The 19,658-nt window shown below is 51.5% G+C and overlaps 1 protein-coding gene across 1 annotated transcript in view; it reads right to left on the bottom strand.

The window, feature by feature from the left end:
* Ppl (periplakin) overlaps positions 1-19,658 on the bottom strand; it is a 46,538-nt gene that overhangs the window by 12,115 nt on the left and 14,765 nt on the right. Inside the window, exons 2-14 of the mRNA XM_028788383.1 lie at positions 13,449-13,548; positions 7,800-7,954; positions 7,089-7,209; positions 6,406-6,525; positions 6,278-6,319; positions 5,187-5,348; positions 4,998-5,105; positions 4,779-4,874; positions 2,932-3,054; positions 2,633-2,779; positions 1,698-1,849; positions 706-803; positions 359-516 (exon numbers count right to left, since the gene is read on the bottom strand). Of these exons, the coding sequence (XP_028644216.1) occupies positions 359-516; positions 706-803; positions 1,698-1,849; positions 2,633-2,779; positions 2,932-3,054; positions 4,779-4,874; positions 4,998-5,105; positions 5,187-5,348; positions 6,278-6,319; positions 6,406-6,525; positions 7,089-7,209; positions 7,800-7,954; positions 13,449-13,548 (1,582 nt within the window). The remainder of the gene's footprint in view (positions 1-358; positions 517-705; positions 804-1,697; positions 1,850-2,632; positions 2,780-2,931; positions 3,055-4,778; positions 4,875-4,997; positions 5,106-5,186; positions 5,349-6,277; positions 6,320-6,405; positions 6,526-7,088; positions 7,210-7,799; positions 7,955-13,448; positions 13,549-19,658) is intronic.

The following is a 19,658-nucleotide window of genomic DNA, read 5'->3' as shown; positions in this document are numbered from 1 at the left end:
AGGAGGGGGAGGGGGGAGGGGGAGGGGAGAAGGAGAGAGCCTATTACAGGACAAACAGAAGCAAACTGGATCTGCAATTCCACATACTTCTTGCTCACAGCCTCATTCAGCAGGTACCTGCTAGGACCCCAGTTCCTGCTATCAATATTATGGCCGTGATACCAGGCTGAAAAGCCACTCAGAAGCAGAACCAGATCATATCTGGGAGTATGCCTGAGTACCAGGGCAGGGCATCTATTTGGAGCCTGATCCTTGGGACAACACTCCATAATTATTTCTATAATTATCCAACAACGCTCTGAATGTCCTAAGACCCCACAGAGGTAGAACCTACAGCAGGAGCCCCAGCCTGCAATACCTTGAGTGCCTTGGCACGCTCCACACTATCCTCTATTGCTCGTCCCTGCTCAAGTGGTGGCCGTAGGATCCCTGTGATAGCCTTTTCCTGCCGGTCCAGATCACTGGCCACTTTGTCCAAGCCAGCCAGCAGCTGTCGCCCCTGAAGATCGGAGGCATCTGTCATAGGGAGGACAAATCAGGGATGAAGGTGAAGGAGCACGCGGCCCTGAAAGCCCGCCAGAACCTCGGGCTGGCCTGGCCTCCCTCTCTCAGCCCTCTAGCAGAAACCTGTCACTCATGCACAGCACAGTCTAGTTCGGCCCTCTTCCATGTCCCTGACCCTGTACAGGACGCCCTGGTACCCACCTCCAGGGTTCTCCGTCCTTAGCACCTCATGTCGTTGCTGGAGCGCGTGTTTGCTCCCGCTGGCCTTCTGCCGCACGCTCCGGTACTGGCTGCCCAGGCTGTGAGAGCAAGACTGTGCTGGGGACCCTGGTCTCATACCACCCACCCTCCTAGCTGGTGCCCAGGCTGGGTTGGGCAGCAGCCCATGGGAGCCAAGCAGCCCCTTGGAGGGGTTTGAAGTAAAAAATACTGTGTGGGCTGACAAGATGGCTCCGTGGGTAAAGGTGCTTGCCACCAAGCTGATGGCCTGAATTTGATCCCTGGAACCTACATGGTAGAAGGAGAACCAGCTTTAGCAAGTTGTCCTCTGACCTCACACATGTGCTGTCACACGCACACGCGTCTTCTCCTCCACAACAAGTAATGAAATAAAGGCACCGTGTGAGCTAAAGCAATAAGATTGGGAAGAATCTCATCTGCCTCTGTCCTTCCTCCTCTCCTTTGCCTTCCGTTGCAAGCCCCGCTACCTAGAACCACCTGTCACTGGTGTGGACAGTGCACAGTGGATGTTTGATAGATGTGGGAAGATGAGTAAGTACAGACATCCCGTGAGTCTACGCATTGAGCAAAAGATCCTCGCGTGACTGAACGAATGACTTGCCACCTGACACTGACATCAAGGGGCCAGGACCCAGGGGGGCCAACTCACAGATCTTAGGAAAATGAAGTGCTGAAAGATCATGAAAACAGAAAGGAAGGGTAGGAGACCTACTGAGTGCAAAGTGAGGGCCAGCATCAGTGAAGCAGGACACAGGCACCGCAGGTGAGATGGTTAAGACTTGCAAAGGCCTGGATGCACTAAGAAAACACGTTTGCTGCACTGGCCCCTAGCCAGACATCCAATCCAGAGGTACGTGTGACATCCTGCTAGCCACTAAGAGGGTTTAAATAGGAGAGGCTGCAGAGCCCAGCTGTGGGTCCACCCTTCTTCTCTCCCTCCTCTGTGCCTGTACCTGTCAGCAAGAGCCAGGGCCTCTGGGTCAGTGGGGGGAATGATGAAGCAGACTGCTGGGGCACTCAGCTTCTTCCCAGTGCTGTCTGTCAGCTCCCAGCTCTCTCCATTGTTCTTCTGCAGTGTGTAGCTATAGCCCCGAGAGATCAGGCCCTGGTGGGAGAAGACCCAACGTTTCAGATTCATTCTCAGGCCTGGGAGCCTGAGGCCCTCTGTCTGCCCCAAGGCCCTGTCAACTCTTAGACAGAGTCTTAGCCTTCCTCATACACAAGCCTCAGAGCTAGACAGAGCCAGCACAAAGGGAACCCTCTTGACTGCCAGTTCAGCTCCAAGCTCTGTTTAGACTTCATTTTTGTTTTTGTGATAAGGTCTCACATAAGTCTGGCTAGCTTCAAATGTACTACGTGGTGGAGGATACCTTGAACTTCCCCCTGCCTTTAACCCCAGAGTGGTGAGTTTACAAGTGTGTGCCGTCATCCATGCCTGGTTTATGCAGTGTGGGGCCTCGTGCATGCTAAACCAGTGCTCTGTTAACTAAGCTCCGTCTCCAGCGCCTCAGCTTCACCTTGGGGAACCATCCCTGCTCATCCCTAGTCCAGGCGGCACACTTATATTCCATTCTACAGATGGTCATATGACTGAGGCCTGGCCAATCAGAGGCTGACATTCCCAGACACAGGAACAGGCAGTTATAAAATGGGCCAGTGAGAGACTTCCCTGGGACTCTAGCTAGAACGGCTAGGGTGTAAGAAAGATGAAGGCAGGGGAGTGCAGGGAGGGTAAGGGTATGGGGTGCATATCCAACGCCCAGGAGAAAGGGTAGACAAAGAGTGACACCCAAGAGACATGATGGCTTGTGGCCCCAGCTCTACCTGTGCCACCCCTAAGACTTCTGTGCTGTAGGTCCAGGCTGCTTAGGGTCAAGTAGTGACTGACCTGGTCACCCTCAAAGTCGCAGAGGGCCTCCACAGGGATGGGCTTGAGCGGCGTCTCGCGGCGGTACTTGAGTGGTACCACTTGCTGCGCTCGCCTCTGCAGTCCCCGCACCACATCCTCATACTTGTCCAGAGCCTTCTCCTGGTCCTGTAAGAGCGGCACAGCACCAGGTAAGGCCAGGACTCAGGACCACGACCCAGGAGGAGCCCGAGGTGGGCACTGGATGCGGTCTGCCCAGATCCAGGGAGGTGTGGAGACCTGTACCCAGTCTGGCAGGGTACCTCACAGCTGCCACTCACATCCAGCTCCCGGAGCAACAGCTCTAGCTGATACCGGTCTTTGAAGTCAGGGCTGTATTTCTGGTTCAAGTCTGAATCCACCTTGTGTAGCAGCTCCTGGGCATCCTTGATGTCTTTGTGAAACTGAGGGAGACGAGAAGACACCATCACAGATGGAAAGCTACCACAAGCACCCTGACGTCTGGCTACGGCTGCATGCTTATCCCCTAGGTGGGCCTGAGTGTCCCACTCACCCTAAATCTATGATATGACCTGTTTGAGCCTGTTAACTCCCTCTTCAGCCTGGCTCCTCAGGGGGGAAAAGCTGGCTCCCCAACATCCCACTTGTATAGATCTTTAGATGCCACTAAGTTCAGGCTTTCTGTTGGTGTGCCAGGACTGCCCTGACAAGACAGGTACTTTACGGACATCTACCCCTGTGAAACCACGTGGTGTGAGTGTACTTTGTGGGTTTGCACAATAATAAAGCCACCCATAATGCACTTCTCAGAAGCTAGCTGTACTGTTTAGCAGCATCTAACCATGCTTTAATTCTAACCCTTGCTAACTACCCCCTCTTCTTGTTCTGGAAAGTTCCCTCACCCAGTTTTTGGTTCATCAACTCTTGACTCGTTTATTTCAGCCATCTCCTCAGCTGAACACTCGGACTGGTGCCCTGAGGAGGACTTTTGGACTTTTGTGAAATTCTGTGTCACTCAGATACTCCAGCAAGAGTCCTGAGGTACCCTCTGAGTTCAAGTTTCAGTCTTAAGACCCTAGATCAAGTGTGTGGACACTGTCGTCCTAGCCACTTGGGAGGCTGAGGCAGGAGGATCACCAGTTTAAGTTTGTCACTTAGTAAGACGGTCTTCCAACATAAGGTAAAGAGGTGCTGGGAATACAGCTTAGGGGTGGGGCCTGACCTGGCCTCTGGGAGGCCCTGGGAAGGTGCGAGGGAAACCCTGCATTATGGCGATTACCTACAGTTCTTACTGTTTCCGTGAAAACACAGTGTCTATGAATAGATGTCCATGTAAACAGGTGCCCACCTGGACGGCAGGCAGCTGCTTGGCCACAAGAATAAAAAGTGCAGAAACATAGACACATGCTGCGCTGTGTCCAGGCTGTCATGCTTAACGAGAAAAGTCAGACACACGAGGGCAAGAGACATGGTTCTGTATCTCTGATGCTCACTCTAGCTAATACCAGGCAAATCCCGAGACAGGTCAGAGGTCATCAGGCTGGTGTGTGTGTGTGTGTGTGTGTGTGTAGGGGGTAGGCACTCAGTTTCTATCTGTCTGATAAGAAAGTTCAGCAAGCAAGGTGAGTTTGCCTTTTATTGTTGATATAACAAGTGGTCCAGTTGTAAAAATGAGCTAGGCATAGTGGTGCTACTCAAGAAGCTGAGACAGGAGAATGGTTGAGAGTTTGAATGTAAGGACAGTCTGGACTATATATTGAGAATTTGTCTCAAAAAGAGGCTGGTGGTAGGAATGTTAGTTTTCTTGAAAAGGGGTCTAAAATAGCAAGTTATGTTTTGTATAACTCAGTAAAATTAAACCCAACAGGTGGAGTGGAGGCAGGAGGATTGGGGGTCAAGTTCATTCTCTATTACATAGAGAGTGGTTAGCCTGGGCTACATGAGATCCTATGTCAGAAAATCAAAACCTTAGGCTAGTGAAATCTCACAGCAGAGAAAAGTGCTCATGGCATTAACACAATGACCCGAGTTGAGTCCCCTGATGCCATGGTGGAGAGACTCACTCACGGCAAGTTGTCCTCTGACTTCAACGCGCACGAGAGGGGCTCTGTGGGCACCCAGGAGCTCCTGAACCCTATCACGTGCCTGGAGCCAGGCAGGAACCTACTTGGTGGTAGTCTTCCATGTACTTCAGGTGGCTCTCCTCACAGATGAGCAGGTTCAGGTACTCCTTCCACTCTGCGTGCACGGCCTCCATGTGTGCCTGCCGGAAGAGAGACCAGTCACCGCAGCCCAGGTGCCTGGGCGGGCAGGAGAGGCACTGAGAGGAAAGCATGTGAGGAGGGCAGAGAATGGAAGGCATCTTCTCTACGAGGGGAACAGACACCTCAATGGAGTTCCTCCCTGGATGCTCAGCTGTCAGCAGTTGGTCGCCTTCAGTGTGGAGTTTGTTAATTCTTTCTTCTTTGGCCTCCAGGTTCCGGTTGATGAAATTCTGTCAGGAAGCAGGTGGGGTCAGCACCTAGCTTCGTGCCCCTGTGTCCCACTCTGGACTTGCACCCGGCCCTGTGCCCACCTCGTACTGGCGCCGGCGGCTGGGGTAGTCCAGGTTACGGTCGCTCCAGTCGTACTGCATACGGCCCTTGGCTTGCTGGTCTAGCCAGTACAGTTCGTTGGTGCAGCGCTGCATGTAGTCCTGCAGGGAGCTCAGGTGCTGCTGCCGTGCCTGTGATGCTGCCTGTGGGGTGAGAGCAAGGTGAATATGGAACTAGCTTGAACTGGATTGAACTGGCTTCCCTCCCTGCCTGCCTCCTACAGTGTCCACTCTGCTACTTCTCAGCCAGGCCCCCGTGGAAAAGTCACCTGATCCTCTGCAACATACACTTGCAGGTATTTATTGAGCACCACGTAGATGTGTAGCCTGGTTTTAGGCACCGAGGACAAACCAGTGAACAAAGAGAAAAGAGCCCTGTGGGACTGACGTCGCCTAGAAGCGTCAGTTTGCCGTCTGGCACACAGTCAGCACTCAGTAAACACCAGCCATGTCTTCTACATTTGCTTTTTTATCATTATTTATTTCTTTATTCACTTGAGTCAGGGTCTCATGTAGCTCTGGCTGGCTTCAAACCTGTTATGTAACTGAGGATAACCCTAAACTCCTATCTTGCCTCTTCTCTCAGGTTCTAGGATGACAGTGTGCACCCCCAGGCCTGGGCTTTATTTGGCACCAGGGCTTCATGCCTATTAGGGCAAGCACTTTCCAAACCAAGCTGCATCTCAGCCCCTTACGTGTGCTTCTAGGAGCATCTGGAGGAACCGAGAACTAGGAAGGGTTAAGGAAGGCTAGGGGACTTCTGGTTTGTTTGGTAGAATAAGAATGATAAGCACACATGTCATACATGTAGGTACTTGTGCACACACATGCCTGGACCGTGTTCAAAGTGCATGGGATCTGCTTGGCATGCAACAATGCCACATAAAGAACTGAGCACAGCTTAGCGTAGCTCAGATGGCAGAATGCTGACCTAGATAGAACACACAAAGCCCTGGGTTCCATCCCTGGCATCACAAACCACTATGGTGACACTGGAGCATACTGTCACAATTAGAGGAGTATGTCCCAGCCCATAAGCCTTCTGTCCTATCCCGACTCCCCGGGCTTCTCACCAGCAACTTCTGATACTTGGCTTGGAGTTCGCTGTTCTGCTCCTGTGGGCAGAGTCGAGGGCTGAGGTTAGACCAAGTGTGTCCCCTCTCTGCCCCACACCTCCATAAAGACTCCACCACATACACACCTTGTCCTTGGCAAGGTGGGGCCCGATGGCTTTGACTTCATTGTGGAAGATGTTGTGTTGCTCCACCTGGCTGTCCACCAGGGGAAGGTCAGTCCCAAAGCTCTGGCTGCTCAGCTTGTCCTGGTGGGTAGGTGGAGAGACACCAAGACAAAGGTATGGCTTGGGGGTAGACCTGCCCTAACCCTGGAAGCATGGGCTGTTGGCCCCCCGGGGGGGAGTAGGGGGATGCTTTTGCCCTCACTTCTCCAGATGGAGTGGTGGCAGGCATCTCTCTGGGCCACTGCTAATGCTCCTGCATCACACATGCCATCCTTTAATCTCACAGTGACTGTGGGTCCCTGGTCACTGTTTTCACTTTAAAGATAGACATGTAAAGGGAAGTGTCCCTGCCCCAAGGTTGCACTGCTAACAGCTGCAGAGACATGCCACAAAGACACCCAGCTGTGATTGCCACAAGCTTCTCCAGCCTACCCACAGAGCCTTGCAAGGTCACTAGCAAGGTAGGCATGAGGGGGCATGGCATAGCTAGCAGGCAATGAGGTCTGGCTGTGTGACTCCAGGCTGGGTACTGTCCTTCTCTGCGCCCCACTGTTCTCTCTTATACAATTTCAGAAGACTTCATAATAGTGTCCCCTACTTAGCAGGGCCGAGGTGCTGAGAGACACCCCTGCTCCAGGCCATACCAGCTTCTCATCCACCAGGGCATCCCAGTTGACCTTCGGGTCAGCCTCCTTCACTGCCAGGCTGTACATCTGCTTGTGTTTTCCCCGCAGGTTGGTCACACGCTCTTTCAGCTGGCGGATGCTGTGTGTGGGATAAGTTACCATATTAGTAGTTGTCATGGAAGCCTTGGCTGGGGCTTCAGGTCCGTGTCCTGGAGGACAGGGGACAGTGGCCGTGGGCAGCGGACTAACTCTGAGTCCCGTTATTCTTCCTCTCCGTGTTCCCCAACCTTCCTTCTCTACTGTTGTCTGAAGGGCTACTATAGAAGGTTTTGGAAGAAGTGGGCAAGACCACTGCTCACTGGAGCACAAACCCAGCACAGGCACAGGCAGGACTGTGTCATATAATGACAAGCACAGGGGACACACAGCATGGAAGAACCCCTGGCCCATGGGGTGCTGGCCCATGGGGAGCTGCAGTGTGACCATAAGCTCAGGAGACACGATGGCTAGCCATGGAGTCCTGAAGCAGTAGGACCGTCAACTCCCAGAGCCTCCGTCTTCAGCCACAGCCTGGCTATTAAGTATAACTTAAGGCCTCTGGTGTGCATCTTTGGTGTCCACCTGCTCTGTGTAACCCTACAGGAAAGAGGGGTCCTGAGGGCTCTCCAGGCCTCTGCCTAGATCCCAGCCTAGCACGCTCACTGGGGACCACACAGAGAAAGGACTTACTCCTCGGCGATCATGTCCCCTTGTGGGTGCTTCATGTGTTTGGCGATGGCTGAATCTGCCTCCAGCACGTACAGCAGCTTTTCTGAGTCTGACACATTCTGCAGGGTCGCGTCCCGGTGTTCAGGGAGCTGCCCCTCTTGCATCCGGGCCAAGTCCTGAGAAGGAAAAGAAGGGGAAACAGCAGAGACTCAGAGTCCATCGTGATGCTTGAGGGGCAGGGCCAGCTGGGGGCTCCTCTGGCTTTGTCCAAACTGGTTCTCACCATCCAGCTGTGCACCGAGACACAGGAGTAAACAATTTCACTGGTGCCTAGGCATGGCTCTGCCTGTCTGGTGTTCATAACCCAAGGAGACAGCCCACAAACAAGCTGATGGGCACCCCACAGGCACCAGAGAGGGGACAAGGGGACCCACATTTGCTCCAGAGCTCAGGGAGGCACTTCTCAGGTGCTGACCTAAGCTAGGATGAAGGACAGAAGAGAAGTGTATTCTAGGCCGAGGGAACAGCCTGTGCAAAGGTCCTGAGGAATGACAGAGCAAGCCATATTTGATGGACCAGTAAGAGACTAGTGGGGCCAGGGATAGGAGGGAGACCAGAGCAGAGTAAGGACTGTTCACATGACCTGTGGACCCAGTGCACGGGAATCTAAGGAGGAGCCAATGGCACAGCTCCTTTTATGCCTAAATTGAGGCTTCCAGGAGCCATGCAGCTGGCCGTCAGCATTGGGGCGAGCTGGAATTTCAGGTGTTGTGTGGCAGTGCCTGGTGAGCTGGGCAACTGAAGGGCTGGCCACGGTGGTCATAGAAGGAAAAGTTCACAGAGGCAACTAGAGGGCGTCAGATCCCCTGGAGCTAGATTTACAGGCAGTTGTAAACTGCCCATCATGGGTGCTGGGAACCAAACCCTGGTCCTCTGAGCGAGCAGCAAGTGCTGTTAATCCTTGAGTCATCCCTCCAGCCCCAGGACAGTGTGTCTAGACATAGTCTGTCTACCCCAGCAGCCATGAAGCCTGGCTGTGGTTTTAGCACCAAGCTGGTGTCCAGGGATGAATTCCTAGGAGTCTCAGAGTTCATCAGCGGAAGTGAGGATATCAGTGAGTTAGGCTGAAGGCAGGATAAAGCAACACCGGGGTGCCCAAGGCAGTAAGGCCTCCTGCTGGCTGGCTTTGGGGTTCCCATCTCTTCCTGCCTTCAGAAGAGGAAAGTTGAGGCTGGGAAGCAGTTCTGTGTGCAGGACCTTGTCTAACAGGGGCAAGGGTCTGGATTCTGTCTGAGCAGCACAGAAACCAGAAGAGAGAAACTGGGCTGGGGATGCCTCTCAGCAGCAGAAGTAATTCCACCAGGAAGATGAGATTGGAGAGAAGCATACACAGTGATGGGGGCGGGGCTGGGGTGGTGGGGAAACCGTGATCATGGGCATGGGATTCCATTAAGTGAAAAGTCCTCAATAGGTAGACCCAAGGGCAGGAGGCAGAAAGGCATATGCTTGGCACGGGGCTAGGGAAGGTTGTGAGTAGAAACGGCAGATAGAGACACCCATCTGTTAGACTACCACGAAGCTCTGCTGAGTCCTAAAAATACTGGATGGCACACGGGACCACACACACATGTAAGGTGTAAAGCAGATATCATGTTTATGTTTATATGTGGGAGGGAGGCTGTGGTGGTGAATGAAGGTGAGCTAGGCACTGGATGGGCCAAGGAGAAGAATCAAACTCAACGTCAGCCGCCAGTATATAGCAAGACCTTATTTCAAAAAACAAAGGGAACTGGGGTTGAAGAGATGGCTCAGTGGTTAAGGCCACTGGTTGCTCTTCCAGAGGACCTGGGTTCAGTTCCCAGCACCCACACAACTCACGGGATCTCTCAGTTTCTGTGGATCTAAAGCCCTCTTCTGGCCTCTGCGGGTGCAAGGTTTGCATGTGATACACCAACACAGATACAGGCAAAACACCCAGACATACAAATAAATCTCTAAAAACAAGGAACAAAACTCAGGAAGGTTCCTGATGGGGTTGCTGAGTGGGTAGGGCACCTGCCACCAGGCTGATGAGCTGAATTCAATCGCAGGAACTACACGGTAGACAGAGAGAACTAACTCCTACAAACATGTGCCTTGTGATCTTCATACATGTGCCAGGGTGTGAGCACACACAACAAACAAACAAACAATTTTAAAACAAACAAAAGGAGGAAGGACAAGGAAAAAGAATCAGATCCAGTTACATCGTCAGTTCAAAGCCTGCCTGTGCTTCATGGGCCTGTCTGAAAGAAGGAAGAGGAAGAAGACAGAGGCAAGAACAAGGAGGTGCAGCCCAGTAGCAGTGTGTGTGCTTAGCAGGTGAGACCTTTGGTTCCATCCTGAGGACTGGAAAAGTAAGAATAAAAACAGAAATGTCTAGAGGAAAAAAAGGAGGGATGGGTAGAGAGATGGCCCAGTGCCAGGTGCACAAGGACTCGCTCCTTGTGGATGAGGAGATGGGATCCAGGCTTCCCGTCCATGGCTACCCGGGGAGCTGGAGCAGGATGGGAACCTGACTCTCCCAATGCCCTGGAGCTGAGGCTGTGGGGTGGAAGGCCAGTGGGCCAGGCATCGCTGACCTGGGGAAGGCAACACAACAAGCTTCCTGTGTTGAGCAGAATATTATCTTCTCAGTCACTGGCTGACCCAAGGCTACCTGGGCCTCACAGTGTCAAAGATTAATGTTTCAGAAGCAAAGTCTGTTAATCATTACTGAATCTTACTGGTGAATCTGGGGTGGGAACGTATCTGACTGAGATGAGGAAACCAGCTTGGGGGACACTGGGTGGGTGGCTGAAGACTTGAGTCAGCCAAACTAATCGACAATGAGAGAGGCGGGATAGGGAGGGGTCACTCCTAAGGGGTGAGCACCAAAGGCTTTCTAGAAAATTCCTAACCAGGTATTCAATCCTGCCTAGGTGACTATCTACCAAAGCACAGATTCACAGGGGTGAACTCATAGATGGAGGTCATTTCCAGGGTCTTTCTATGACTTAAACCCTGCTAAAATGGTCCTTCAGGCCAGAGGAACTAATAGGGCCGGTGCATGACAGGCTCACTGATGGACAGGAAGGAGAGCAATGTGGTCCAGTGTGGGCACGGGGCAGTGTTGGTGGACGAGCTACAGGGAGCACTCCATTCATCCTTCAGGATGTCTGTAGCTTCAGACATCTGCACATAGGGCATGACACTGAAAGCTCTGTGCATAGGAATATGCAAGTCACATAACACAGACACAGAGTAGGGGAGTGGCTGGGAAGAGGGAGCAGGGTGAGGGGCTCCCGGGGAATGGGGATGATGCCACATTGTACGTGTGACCCTTTAAGCAGTTCAGCTCATGTTACTCAAGTATCTCTCACCAATTTAAAACATGGAAAGTTCAGGAAAACATTTGGGTAATATAATGATACTTTCTACAAACAGAAGAAAAAGAAAGGAAGGGGGAAGAGGGAGCCAGAAGAATGGACAAAGGGAAAGGATGACTTGGCCCAGGTGCTCTTCAAAAAGCAGCTGCTGTTTTTTCAACTTTGTTCTGTTGAAATTAAGAAGCAGCTCAGAGCCAGATGGTGGTGGTGCACGCCTTTGATCCCGGCACTTGGGAGGCAGAGGCAGGCGGATTTCTGAGTTCAAGGCCAGCCTAGTCTACAAGAGTGAGTTCCAGGACAGCCAGGGCTACACAGAGAAAAAACTGTCTTGAAAAAAGAAAAAAGAAAAAAAAGAAAAAATGAAGCAGCTCAGGTTGTCATGTTGCTCAGTGGTTATAGCACCTGCCTAATGTACACTGGGCTCTGTCCCCAGCACTGTACACACACATGCTCACGTGCACACACACACACACACACACACACACACACACACACACACAAGCACACATGCATCCACAGGCAGGCTGTTACTGTTTTAGTCATCTCCCCAGCAGACAAAGCCAGCCTGAACCTGAACCTGCATTCTCTCTTTCTCTCTCTCTCTATCTCTCTCTCTCTCTCTCTCTCTCTCTCTCTCCCTCCCTCCCTCCCTCCCTCCCTCCCTTCCTTCCTCCCTTCCTCCCTCCTTCCCTCTCCCTTTCCCTCTCTCTGTCTATCACACACACGTGCACACGCACACACATGTACCAATGTACACATGACAGAAGGTGGAACATACCCTGAAGGCTGAGGGCTGGTGGATACCTCTGAGGATGGATTCTATGGGATTTTAGTTTCCCACAACACATTGTTTATTTGTCCTTAAATGTTAATAACGAGCACACACTATTCGTGTTGTGAGGAAAAACAGACACGTCACAACCAGATGACTTTCATTTAGGAAAGAAAACAAACAAAATACCATTGTTTGGTGCCAGGAGAGGGGATAGCAGAAAAAAATCCCAGAGGTGTGTTGGGAGGGGCCGGGTACTCTGAGAGGTGATGGGTATAGCCTGCGGATGACTGCTCAAGGATCCCAGGTAGGAGGAAGGTGACCACATTTCTCCAGTCCCTGCAGGGCCATCCTGGGCCAAGACCTCCCTGACTTCCTGACCCCAGTGGCCCTACTTGCCACCTCCACCCCCACCCTATCCTCTAGGTACTCTGGGCTGTCTGCAGACTGGCCCTAGGATTGCACACATGGTCTCCCAGAGAAGGCTGTGGAGGCAGAAGCAGCCACAACAGTGGGGCCTGGTGGATGGTGATTTCCCAACCCTTGGTCCCACACTGTTCAGGGCTGGCTCTTGGTCACCTGGTGACTAAGATGCCAGACAAAGCATAGCTCCTGGCTACACTTGAGTTCCATACAAACAACAAGCCACACTAGAGCATGAGTGTGGTGGGAACAGACCAGGGCCCACTGACACTCAGGGACACTGTGCTCTGAGATTCGGATGTGGCCTGGCTTTCCTGCTTACTTTCTTTGCCCAGTTTAACAGTTCCATGTACAGCCACTCCTGGGGCCAGCTGTCCCTGACTAGTCCCCAGTTCTTTTAGCAACTCATCCAGAAGGTCAGAAGAGGACTTGCCTAGCGTGCCTGATGCCGATGCCCTGGTTTCACCCCCAGCACTGGGATTCCAGAGGGAGGGGAGAGAGAGAAAATAGGAAGTGATATGTATTCTCCAGCAAAGGAGGAATTGTCCAGGTATTGGAGGTGTGCTGGGACAATGCCCCTGGTGTCCGAATGGGACCTGCTAGGTCTCCTGGAGCCAGTGACACCCTGACTAGGTGAGTGCTTTTACCTTCTGAGAGGGAGTTATACAGTGGAGAGATAACTCAGTGAGTTCAAGTGCAGATCCTAGCCGAGGTTAGACCCCCTAAGGGTTCTCCTCCACAAGTGGAAGCTCCACCCAGGGAAGCTTCACCCAGGAGGAGTGTTTCATCTTCCTTGAGGACTTCGTAAGCCAAGGAACAGTTACTAGGTTACCAAGTCACCACCATCAGGTTTTCTTCCAGTGCAGGAACTCAGCACCCCTGAGTCACTGGGCTGGGTGGGTTCTTTTCCTCAGCCATAATGAGGCTAAGGACTGCAGGTCTCTAGATGCCAAGAGCTGTGCTTGTAGCAACCACAAAGACTCTGGATGTGGGTGAGCCTAGAGACTGTGTTCCTGGGTAAAGACCAAGATGGAGAAGGCCACAGTAGTTTGGAAAGCTGGTACTCACACTGTGCATCTTGGCCTCGGTGTCCACAATGTTCCTTTCCACCTGGTCCGCATTCTTCTGCAGCTGCTCAATCAGATCCGAGAGTTCCTTGTTGGAGATGCTGTGGACAGAAGGAGCAGGTTGCTGAGACTCAGGGTCAGCCCAGCCTCCAGCCTCCCAGGATGGTCCCTCTCTAAGCCCCAGACAGGACCTGCCTACCCAGCCAGATTTCCAGGAGCTAGCCTGTCCCCACAGGATGAAGCCACTAACACACAAAGAGTGCACAGGGCAGGGGTATCAGCCTTTACTTTGTCCATTGGGCTTAAAGATCCTATTCTGCCATGCTGTCAAAACATGAGACTTTTGTTCTTTCCACTGGAGTTGGCCTCTCTGTGTTGGCTGGCGTCCACCTACTAACTCAAGCCATTCAAGCTGGAACTGGGACAGATGAGGAGGACCCAGCTCTTCCTGTGGCACTTGGAGAGTTGAAGCATGTAACACTTAACACACAGTTGAAGTCTGTGAAATTGCTTTGAGTATTAATGGCAGTCCTTTGGGTTCTTACTGCAGGCACTGCCAATGCACATGGTCCAGTAAAGAAGCAAAAACATTGAGCATAGACTCTCCGTGCTGCCCTGGCTGTCTCATGCAAAGAGATGGTCAGTCAGACAGCAGGACTGCCTTTACGCCAGCTCTGTCTCCTGCACTCCACAGACACCTTGAATAAACTGCATGACAGCCACAGCTGGTTGTCATGGCTCCTCAGGGCAGCCGGTGTCAGAACTGTTTGAAATAGTTTTGCATTAGACTTTTCGATGTCACAAACCTCAGTGAACTCAAGATGACCCTAGAACGATTTCTACCCAAGCCAGAGGAGGGTCATGGTCACTGATTTTCTATCAGGACTGTGGTGATTGGTGCAAACAGGAACCTTCATTTACATGCAGGGTGTGCTGTGTTTGGTGAAACAAGAATTTTGATTTGCATGCAGGCATGCTGTGATTGGCACAGATGCTTCTTTTGCCTATACAAGCAAGGGCTGCCTCACTCCGGGAATTGGCTGGAAGGTTCCCTTCTGTGACGCCTTCTCTGAGACTGTCAGTTTGGGTATCACTGTGAAAGCGAGGAGCCCTGGACCCCAGCAGCCCTGACATCAGAAGGGGTTAAAGCCACAGAATGGTGATCAACAATGACAAAAGGAAGTGTGAAGCCACAGAGACCTGTAGTGCTAGGCCATCAGAGGCTGAGGAATTCTGGTTTTTGAGGCCTGCTGGAGAGGTAGAACATTTTTAGCAGCTTGAGAGTCCCAGTGGCCAGGCCTGCCTGAGTTGGAATATGGCTGAGCCTGATGTGGTACAGCTTCTCATTCCATCTACCTGGGAGGCTGAGGTAGGAGGATCACACATTCAAAGCCTGACAGGGTTACATAGTAAGTTCAAGGCTGGCTTGGGCAACTTAGCGAGACCCTGCCTCAGAATAAAAACCCAAAAGCAGGCTAAAGATCAGGTCAGTGGTAGAGCATCTGCCCTAGCATTTACATGGCCCTAGGTTCTATGTCCAGAATGGTGAAAACCAAAAATGAAAAAAGTTCCATAACACTTGTAGGGCTAAAGGTCCTGGTACCGGAGGCCTGCACAAGGCTGGGAACTTTGGCTGGCTGTCCCTGCAGCTGCTCCTACCTGTGATCGCAGCCAATGTCTGTCAGTCACCCAGGGATCGGATCGCGCCTCATTAATGCTAAGGCCTCACCCTTGAACAGCTCCTCCCCCACCCACAATTTCAATAGAGCAGAAGACCTGGCTGGCAGGCTGGTAACAATGTAACAGGTGCCAGCCAGTGTGCCAAGTTCAGTATAAGCCTGGAGACTTAATACATACAGCACTAGTTCACCCATTGAAAATATACACTTGGTGGATTTCAGGATAGACTTTCACAGCCATCGCCACTGTCTAACTGAAGAATGTGTTTGCCATCCCCAAACCCCATTCCCGTTAGCAACTGCTTCCGACCTCTCTATCCCCTCTCCTCCTGGCAACCGCCTCTCTACCTGTGTGCATCTTATACTTGACATTGTACCTGCAGCCCTTCATGGTTGGCTTCTTCTAGTGTCTGGGAGACACATCCCTGTCACAATCTTTGTGACAACTCTGCTTCTTCCCCAGCTGAATAATATCCCATTTTATAAATGGGTTCCGAAAAAATGTGGATGAGTTTTGGATCTTGGTCAGAATGTCCAGTAAAGAGAGGCTACAAAGAAAGGTAGGTCCTGGGTGCATCCTTTGGGCTAGGCAGGGGTAGAGGGCAAGGAGCAGGGGCACTAGATCTTCAAAGTGATCCCCTCATCCGGGAGTGACTGAGGGTCCTATGCACTGCCACAAACCCCGGAGTCCAGGCTGCCAGGGCCTAGGATACTGCACACTATCACTGTGTTTCTCAGGTTCTCCTGGGGACCTGGATATCCCCAGTGGCTGGAGACCAGCATGCCAGATACTGACGAGGTGAGCAAAGCTGGGAGCAGAAATGATAGCAGCAAAGGCAATTATAACTGCGACTGCCCACCTCCTCACCTTGCCCAAGGGCCTGCCCTGTGTCAGGCCAGGGCAGCGGGCTGATGGTTCACAGTGAACAAAGTCCAGGCTACCTCTTCTACAGAATCAACCAAAAAAGCAGCATTTTCCCAAAGAGAGGCCCAGGAACCCTCATTCTATAAGTCATTCACGGACTGACCGCTGTCAGTTTAGGCAGCTAAGAAACCCTCCGCCACCCAGATGAAGTCACAAGCCCATACACGGCTCTGAGAAGCTGCCCCTGACTGAGATGAGCCGAGAGGGATCAGAATGGCGGAGTTCATGCAGAAGCTGGTTTGGAGGGATAAGCTGAGCTTCCAGAGAGGCCTGGCGAGGGCCCAGCCAGCTTTTCTGCTCCTCAGCTGGGCAGACTAGGAGAAGGAAGCCCCTGCTCTCTGCTCTCCTTGACAGTAACCAGCAGCCCGTCAGCCGCATCTGGAGATGGAGAGACTCTCCCCAACATCCACCTGCCTGACGAGCCACTGTTAGGAGCCTTCCGGCCTCGCCTCAGGAAATGTGCCCATGTGCTCAGCCAGCCTGTCGCAGGTTGGTCACTTGTGGGACTCCATCACTGTCCCAGCAGAGCAGGATGGGACTCTGAGCTTGGAACAACCAAGAGGGGCCAGCTGGAGCTTGGACAGTTGCAGGCAAGAATTATGCCTTCATCCCCGGGAGTTTCAGTTTCTCTACCTGTTGAATGAGGATGAGCACAAAGGCATCCTGGTTGTCTGGCATTGGCTGAGTCACTGGCCAGGCATCAGTCAGTACCACCTCTGTACCATCCTCACACCAAGACTTAGGGAGGCCTGCATGGAAAGTTATGGATGAGATAAACAAGGCTTGCCAGGCGGTGGTGGCACACGCCTTTAATCCCAGCACTTGGGAGGCAGAGGGAGGCGGATTTCTGAGTTCGAGAGTTCAAGGCTAGCCTGGTCTACAGAGTGAGTTCCAGGACAGCCAGGGCTACACAGAGAAACCCTGTCTCGAAAAACAAAAAACAAAAAACAAAACAAAACAAAACAACAACAACAACAACAACAAAAACAAGGCTCAGGGGCGTCAAAACACTTCCCCGGAGTCACACAGCTTGTGAACAGAGAGCAGCAGTTCTCCACCTTGAGCCGACTGCTACCCAGATGGATGCTGTGAATGCCACATGACCCAACACAGGGCAACAGCACACATCATGGTAACAATAGGCGCCAATACTGACTTTCCGAGTGCCAGGGTCCTACTCCCATCTGACCTTATCTTCTTAGAACCCTACAATTAGCATGATGGGGAACCATGTTATTATCCCAACTTTATAGATGTGGAAAATGAGGAACAGAGAGGTTAGGTAATCTTCCTCAAGTCACACAGTAATTACCCGACAGAGCCAGGATTCCAATTGAGACAATCCCCAGAGTCCACACCCTTGACATCTCCATTTGACAGTCGTGTGAGCCTTGTAGCACACAGCACATAGTTAATAGACTGGTTTAAGTCATGTGCTCAAAACTGCCACACCTTTATCCACTTCAAAATGTTGTGATAATAATAGAGTAAGGAAAAGCTGTATCAGTTGCTACAAGGACACGGGGAAATCCCCCTGCCTCATTAGCCGCTGGCAAAAATGTGAAATGGTTCAGAGATGTGGAAAAAGGTAAACACATAAGTAAACCAGGTGTGGCCCCCATGTTGCAATCCCAGACCTCAGGAGGCAGGGCTGCAGTGTCAGGAGTTTAAGGCTACATAATTTGGGGCCAGCCTGGGCTATCTGAGGCCCTGTCTTTAAAGGGGTGGGGGAAAGCTAAACTAGAAAGATGGCTCAGTAAGGATCTGAGTTCAGATCCCAGTCCCCATGAAAAAGCTGGCGTGGTACCACACACCTATGTAACCCCACCACTGAGGAAAATTCCAGCAAGAGAGAGAGAGAGAGAGAGAGAGAGAGAGAGAGAGAGAGAGAGAGAGACAGAGAGACAGAGAGACAGAGAGACATTCAGGTTCATTAAGAGACCCTGTCTCAGTGAAACAAGGCAGAGTGCTAGAATACTCAAGGTGGATTCCTGTGACTACCTACACACACACACTCATACACATACTCTCACACACACACACACACACACACTCACTCACACACACACTCATACACACTCACACACACTCACACTCACACACACTCATACACACTCACACACACTCACACTCACACACACTCATACACACTCACACACACTCATACACACTCACACCACAGAATAAAGTGTGGTTGCTCACACTAGTGATTCCAACACTCAGGAGGTAGAGGCAGGAGGATCAGGAGTGCAAAGTCATCCTCCAACATATAGCAAATTGGGGACCAGCCTGGGCTACATAAAACCCTGTCTCATAAACACACAAACAAAAACCATACAAACAAACTAGATGTGCCCATGCCTTTAATCCCAGCACTTAGAAGGCAGAGGCTGGTAGATTTCTGTGAGTTCAAGGATAGCCTGGTCTACATAGTGAGTTCTAGGACAGCCAGAGCTACACGGTGAGATCCCATCTCAAACAAATAAATAAAGCAACAGCTGAATTTAGACTTGCCTAGCCCAGTGAGTCCTTACTTCTGGGTCTAAACCCAAGAGAGAGTTAATATGGCTTCTGTCTGCCAGGTGCTATTCATAACATATGAGAATTTGAAACAACTCAAATGTCTACTGAACAAAGAGCAGATAGGTAAGATATGATCCATTGGCTCAACTAAAATACAGGGGAGGCTCTGACACCTGCTTCAGTAAGGATGAACCTTGCTGACAGGACGCCCCGGGAACGGTGCCAGGGAAGGAGGATCAGAGAGTGAGTGGATACACTGATGTAAAATCAGAGTGGAGGAAATCCCTGGAATGAAAAGCAAATTAGATGAGGCTGGGACTGGCTCAGGAGAGGGTTCAGGAGTGCTAAGGATGGCGTGTGTTGGGAGGGGGGTACTGGGGATTGGGGGTGATAGAATGTTCTAGAATTACTTGTGCAGTTGACTGTACACAGCTACGAACACACTAAACCTGGGGAGTCACGTCCACTGAGTGAGTTGCAGAGTCAGAGCATTTTGCCTCATGAATGAGCTTTCTAAAGAGATCGGCTGGATGGGTACAGCAGTGCACATCTGTTCCCAGAGGCTGAGGTATGGGATTATTGCAAGTCCAAGGCCAGCCTGGATCAGAATTCCCTGGCTACACAGGGAATTCTAGTGTAAGATTGTCTCAAAAAAAAAATCAACAGATAAATAACAAGAATCATTAGAGTGAGTCTGGGGTGTGGCTCCCTAATTGGCAGCTGTTGAACTCTGGCTTGCTGCCATGGCAGCCTTGAGCAAAAATACTGGCAGTCAAATTGCCAAATGGATTGCCCTTCATGAGAGGACTAGCCGTCTAGAACAGTCCGTAGCCACCTTTAGAGAACCACACATCGACCAAAGCAGAAGCAGTACACTCCAGCCTTTTGCTATCTCAAGCTTCAGCAAATTGGAGCTCACCTGAAACCTTGTATAGCCAGGTAGAAGGATGCACTTCCTGGATGGCCTAGCAGAGGGATTGCTGTGATTGGTGCAAACACCACCTTTATTTGCATGTGAGAGGCTGTGATTGGTGCAATCTCTCTCTCTCTCTCTCTCTCTCTCTCTCTCTCTCTCTCTCTCTCT

Source organism: Grammomys surdaster, unplaced genomic scaffold (genome assembly GCF_004785775.1).
Source record: "Grammomys surdaster isolate TR1022 unplaced genomic scaffold, NIH_TR_1.0 125745, whole genome shotgun sequence".
NCBI classification, from domain to species: domain Eukaryota; kingdom Metazoa; phylum Chordata; class Mammalia; order Rodentia; family Muridae; genus Grammomys; species Grammomys surdaster.
Note: the sequence above shows the minus strand (reverse complement) of the source record. Positions and strands in the feature narration are given on the sequence as shown.